The following is a 6,769-nucleotide window of genomic DNA, read 5'->3' as shown; positions in this document are numbered from 1 at the left end:
AAATCGACTTTGTAGTACCTAAACATAAAATGGTAGAATTTTTCGAAATGCACGGCAGTTATGGCTTTATATCAACTTCAGTAAGTTGAAAAAGGTTAATTACTTAAATATGTGAAGTTAGTGAGTATAAGCAACTCTGTATCGATTGTTAATATGTATATAAAACATAGTCGAATTTGTACCTGAATATAAAATGGTGGAATTTTTCCAAATGCACTGCCCTTATGGCTTTATGTCAACTTCAGTAAGATGACGAAGGTTAATTTACTTAAATATGTGATGTTAATGATTTAAATCAACTCAGCATCGATTGCCAATGTGTATATGCAAGAAAGTCAACCTAATACAAAAAAATCTACAATTTGTTTAAACGGATAACTACAGTGGAGTCTTTCGTATATTTTAAAATCGATATACTTATATATTTTTTGTGGTCGTTTTCGTAATCGATTCCTCTTATATGTGTTGCCAACCTTTATCGTCCGTTTTTCAGAAGTTTAATTTAAAGAAGCAAAAATGAGCAAGCCAAAGCCAACTATCGCCAACCTCTCTCCAAGTAAGGAGCTGATCGACTCAAAGTCCTTAAAGCACAAAGGACGGTGAAGAAAAGTCATTAACTATGTCATTAGATCCAATCAAATTGGAATGACGTCTCGATATACTAAACCCACTTAGTGAAAAATTTATAAAATATCAATCTAAAATTGAAGAGAGTTAGAGGTCATAATTGTAGAAACAAAATCTTTAATTAAAACAATTTTGCTGAAACATCATTTGTGACGTCTCACAGTTCAAGACTCAAAAGAATAAATTTGCCGAAATTATATTCGGAATTTAAAAATTTCATGAATTTGTTTAAGAATTTGGTTCACAATGATCCAATCATCCCAGATATTTGAAAAATTTAACCATCTGGTTAATTGTATGTCTGGGGAAACTCTGGGCACGGTAAAAGCGTTCCAAATGTCGGATGAAAACTATCTTTATTTATTGATATCGCTGAGCGATGAGAAACAAATCACAAATGCGATAATTATACACATATTTATGACAAAAGTTGACTCTGCCACCTGATAAAGGTGGGAAGAATAGCTGAATTACGACAGGTAACCATTATTGAAGGATTGTGAAAATACCTTAAAGACGCTACCAGCACTTATCAGCTGAAGGAGCATCATCTTTGAGGACGAGACCCATAGCAAATACGCAGCAGCCGACATACCAACAGTGCATATCAAAGAACCACTATTTAACAGCTTGCCCCACTTTTAAAACTCTTTCTGTTCAACAGAGATTTGAGTCTGTCAAATCGGCTCCCTTATGCATAAACTGCTTGCGTAAGGTACATACGGTATTCAAATGCTGAGCGGATCGATATTGCGTGTGTAATCGATCTCCTTTGTTGTCTGTTTCCTTCGTTGCTGAACTTCATCCGCAACCAATAACAACCACACACACAATGCATACAATAAATTTGGCTGTTGGCAACAGCGATTTATTCTTGTTAGATCAAGCTGTGGAGAATTCCTTCCCGCAGGAGCCTTGCTGGACTTAGGATCACAAGTCAACTTTATGACGGAGGAAACAGGATTATAAATATTATAGGAATTAGAAAATCAACTACAAAAGTCGGGTTAAATTAAAAGTGGCCCCATCAACGCTACAGAAAACTCTTTTGGAGTGGATTGTGTCCAGCCAATATGTCAGCAGTCTTAATCCTCCTCTTGAAGTAAATAGCACATTATGCCAAACTGAAGGAGGCTTAACGTCAATAGATCCAGTAGTCCAAAAATTCTGGGCTCTGGAGGAACTTCCTTCAAAAACAATTGGCAACAAATTCACACCTGAACAAAATGAGTGTGAACAATTTTTCGTCAATACAACGGAAGTATTACCTTCAGGAAGGCTTCAGGTCAGAATGCCCTTTAAGGCTGACCGAAAGTTAGTTGGTCACTCTATGAAATCACAGTTCGGCGGTTTCAGGCCCTGGAGAGGAGAACATTGAAAGATCCAGAACTTCCTAAAATGTGTCTGGACTTCATGAATGAGCATAAAGCGCTAGGTCACATGAGTCCAAAAAATAATAAGAGCCCGAGTGAGCCACACTATTTCTTCCCACATCAGTGCGTTTTGAGGCCTGAAAGCACAACAACAAAATTATGAGTTGCCCTTGATGCGTCGAGTTGTAGTTCTTCTCAAATTTCACTAAATGAACTTTTGATGGTAGGCCCAACCATCCAAGAAAAATTATAYTCAACTCTTCTTCGTTTTCGTTTACATAYGTAAGTACGCTTTAACGGCAGACATTATTAAAATGTAACGCCAAATAATCATGCATGGAAAAGATAGAAACTTTCAGCTCATTATTTACAGAGAGCATCCCTCAGAGCAGAGCAAGTTCAGATGTTTTGACTTAACACCGTCAGTTAGGGCATTGCATCTTCACCATTTCTAGGAACCTGTTTTTTAACAAATGCTCAGCGATGCTAATACAACTATATATCCAATCAGTTCATTGGCTATTATCACCCTAAATTTTTCGACAGTAATTGTACTAAAAAGTCATTAAATTTCAATGACAAAAACTCAGTAAACAAGCCCTAGGAATTCATTCGTTGCCGAAAGATTATTTCCTTCGATTTGTTGCTACTAAACGAAACATACTGTCAGTCTCTGCTCGCCTTTTCAATCCTCTTGGATTATAGCCCCACTAGTTACCATAGCAAAAATCTTATTGCAAGAGCTTTGGATCCAAAAACCTAGATTAATTACATGGCTTTTGACATTGGCGATACRTGCCAACAAAACGAAATACTGCGATCAAGGGTCTCGGGGTTGCAACGTGGATTAATTGAATAATTCAATACGGTTTGGCGGTCCACAGTTCCTCGTAGAAGACTCCGCTTTATGGCCAATTAACACTCACTTCCAGCTCTTCCCAGACGACGAAGCATTAGAGAAGAAGAAAAATACTTTCATACTACCCATAAATGTGAGAGAGAATACATTATTGAACCTTATCGAAAAATTCTTTTCTCTTCAAAAATTGCTTCATGWGGTTGCCTATTTATTATGGTGAGTTAGACGACAAAAATTGCTTACGGAGGGAAGGAATCTAACATCTGACGAATTACAAATGAGTTTATTGAAAATTTTGTAATTGATCCAACATTCGGAATTTTCGAATGAAATCCAAAAACTGCTTAAAGGCACCACGCAAACTTGCAAAAAGTACATTCGTTCTTGCATGAGTACCCGGATATGTCGCTTTCATTCAAATTAATCCGAGTAGGAGGTCGCCTTTTAAATGCACCTCTCCCATACGACGCCAAATTCCCATTATTACTGAATAAAAATTCGCATTTCGTTATCACTTACTTACGGTTTCTGCACTTTCGAAATCACCACGCTGGGGCAAAAGCTTTGGTTGCGCTTCTTCGAGAACGCATATGGCTAATTAATGCCAGAGAAGCTTGCAGTAGAACCGTAAGAAACTGTACACACTGCTTTTATTATAAGCCGAAGTTGCAAACGCAAATAATGGGGAATTTGCCAGTTGAAAGACTTTGATGGATTTTTGTGGTCCAATTTTTAGTACATTAAAAATACGCTGCCGATCACCCGTAAAAACTTATATCGCAGTTTTTGTTTTTCTCACGTCAAAAGCAGTACACTTATGTAGAATTAGTTTCTGACTTATCGACTAATTGTTTTATACAGACGACAACGCAACCAACTTCKTCGGCGCCGTCGAAGGAGGGTTCAAATTCTCCTTTATACCACCGAGGGCGCCGCACTTCGCACTTTAAATTCGCTAAGACACAGGCAAGGTAGTAAGTAGCAAAGTAGCAAGTAAAAAAGCTTGAACATTTTTCAATATGTATTCGGTTAATGCCGATTTATGGGCGTGGCATGGCATACAACCGTTACTTGACCAAATATTATACTCTGTTGCAACAGGTTGCAAAAGTAAAATATGAAAAATAATTAAATATTAATGAAAAATATTTAACTATGAGTTTTCCGTTTGTGTAAAAAGGGTTAGCTGAAGTCAGCTGAAATGCTTTACAGCAAAGATTACAATGATACACACAGCATACTTTGTATATTATTATTTAAACATTCACTTATCACCACAGCGGATCTTTATATACATTGTTTTACATATATACATTCTTTGACAATATGTACTCAAATTTATTGTTGTTCGTGAAAGTTATTACGATTACAATGAACAACTTCAAAAGGTTTTCGTTTTTCAATTAAAATGCTGGGAGAATCGAATGGCCCCAGAATCGTCGCTATTAAATGACTCTATTACTCTTTTGAGCTCATTGAAATAATCAGAATATTAAGCAGCAGATTTAAGCCATATACATACTTTAATAAGTTACTCATGGTCTTGGCGATAGAGGTACACAAGCGAAATGCATTGAAATGCATTGCGTCTTTATGGAGCCTTCAAAAATTTAAGCAAGTTAAATGTTCTAAAATATTTTATCAGCACTTTACAATTAAAAATACGTTTTCATATTTGAAATGAAAATGTAAACAGTAAAAAACTGTTTCCGCTAGTCTATGTAATTCAAGCGAAAGACAAATGAAACACATCATTTTAGGATACATAACCTGGAGAGCATTAACAGCAGCCGGTATATATGTTACTGCATCCGTAATAATAACTACGACTTTGTTATACTGAATACCTGCATTGAAATTGGCTTCACATTAATTATTTTTGTAGCCGTAACAAAGCAACAATTTTTTTCCACACAAAACTTGTTTGGTAATCAGCTCATCGATACCTAAGGTTAAACACTTCGCCAGAAAAAATTTATGTAATTTTTCTATTTAAAGATTGCTATTTGGTTTTCGAATAAAGTGCAAAATGGAAATTTTGGAAACATGTTTTTAAGTATTAAATATGCAAAATGCATATGAAACATGCAACATGGATTTTTAAGCAAATATCCGCTCTGCTTACAAGTATTACTCAATAAGTAACTTATTTATATATAAAATTTTCCTATAAACTTTAAAACGGTGTAAATATATAAGCTGCATTTTGGTATAACCAAATCAAAACAATTAGCAACAATCTCATAAATATGAAGTTCAACTTTTGCATGGTCCATTACAGCATAAAATGTAGTTAGGAATGCAACGGGGTCTCATGGTTTCCACTACTGCGGCTTCAAAACACCAATTGATCTTCAAAGATTTGAAGGGATATGCCAACATACTTGAATTGAAAGTTAACTGCCAGACCACACATGCTGAAATAATTCTTTTGCAAACAAAAGATTCTATTTATTTTTGTATTTAATTAAGCTCATTTGAACAACGCTGTGTCTATTTGCGTAATCGTAAATATTAACTTATTCTTTTCTCTAAGCAGTTATCGCCTAGTTATCTTTTTTATAAATACTTATTTTGTTAAAATCAATTTTKTTTTCAGGCTGCTGAAGAGGAAGCGTTTAAATACGAGATGTCAATCAAACCAGCAGATTTTCTAGCGCCATATTTAATATCTCATAAAAAGCCGTCACTCACATATGAAGAATCATGGGCAGCTTACAATGAATGCTTATTCGAACTTAAAACCCGGTTTGTGAGGCTGCTAAATGACCTTCAACGTCAATACGAAGATGTATGTAAAAATTTGCACTATGCTAAGATTATAAAGGTGACGTGCTTTTAATATTTATTTGCAGCTTACTTCTGAAGCTAAGTCACTTCAAAATTGTTTAAATAAATTTGAAGACCAGTTTGATAACTATAATTATGAGAAACTTGTGGAGCAAGCTGATGTCATCGCCTTGCACAAGCGAATGATTCAACAACGATTGACTTTAGCACATGAAGAATCCCAAAAAAAATATGAAACTGTAAAAAAATCTCTTCTGAGAGATCCTCGTCTTAACTTAAATCGTGCAATGTCAAGAGCGGAATATTAAATACATATTATACATATACCTACCTAAATACTCTTTACACATGCAACCAATTTAACAAAGAAATATTTTTATACTCTCGCCACATATTGCTAATAACATCTAAAAGCAGTCGAGATTTAGTTAGAGTTAAATAGGAATGTACATAAATAATTAGGGCGAGTTAAATTCCATGAGCGATAACTTGAGTAAACATTGAGATAAAACTTTCTATAAGTGTTGCTTGGCAATAATTAAGTTTCAAATTAACTTACAAATTTATATAGGGCGGAACAGTAGATAAGAGTACATGTGAACTTAATACATACTTATGTGTAATGCTCATATTCCGTAACTTGCCGAAGACGAGCCCACTGCTATATAATATTTATTTGAAGACTTTGCGTTATAACTTATCCAATGGATACATCAGAAGAATAAAATCTCAAATATTGGTGCCAAAGGGCTTCATAAGAGCTTATGTATATACTTGTATATGAAAAATCGACAACAGGCGTTATGGCACACCTTTAGGTAAAATTACATATCTCCGAAACTACTTTACTAATATAATCCAATTTGGGTGAGGAAAGGTTGGAAATCGGAATACAACGTAGTCAATAAACACTTGTATAAGTCCTTAAAGTTATGACATGTAACATCTAAAAATAGTCGGAAACGGATCATGTGAGCCTTCGTGCCAGTGACAAAATGCTTTCCAAAAAAAAAAAAAAAAAAAAAAAGTAAGGAAGGGCTAAATTCGGGTGTCACCGAACATTTTATACTCTCGCATGATAAAGTGATAATCGAGATTTCAGGCGTGGTTGTGAACCGAT

At 35.0% G+C, this 6,769-nt stretch overlaps 1 protein-coding gene across 1 annotated transcript in view; it reads left to right on the top strand.

Annotated features, from left to right (window-relative positions):
- Positions 1-6,612, top strand: part of LOC108975969 (coiled-coil domain-containing protein lobo-like) — a 59,936-nt gene extending 53,324 nt beyond the window's left edge. The window contains exons 4-5 of the mRNA XM_018944833.1: positions 5,459-5,650; positions 5,715-6,612. Coding sequence (XP_018800378.1) covers positions 5,459-5,650; positions 5,715-5,957 — 435 coding nt within the window. The 3' untranslated portion in view covers positions 5,958-6,612. The remainder of the gene's footprint in view (positions 1-5,458; positions 5,651-5,714) is intronic.
- The last annotated feature ends 157 nt before the right edge of the window (positions 6,613-6,769 follow it).

The sequence above is a fragment of the Bactrocera latifrons genome, unplaced genomic scaffold (genome assembly GCF_001853355.1).
Source record: "Bactrocera latifrons isolate USDA-ARS-PBARC rearing strain unplaced genomic scaffold, ASM185335v1 scaffold_704, whole genome shotgun sequence".
NCBI classification, from domain to species: Eukaryota; Metazoa; Arthropoda; class Insecta; order Diptera; family Tephritidae; genus Bactrocera; species Bactrocera latifrons.
This window is presented reverse-complemented; position numbering and strand designations above follow the sequence as displayed.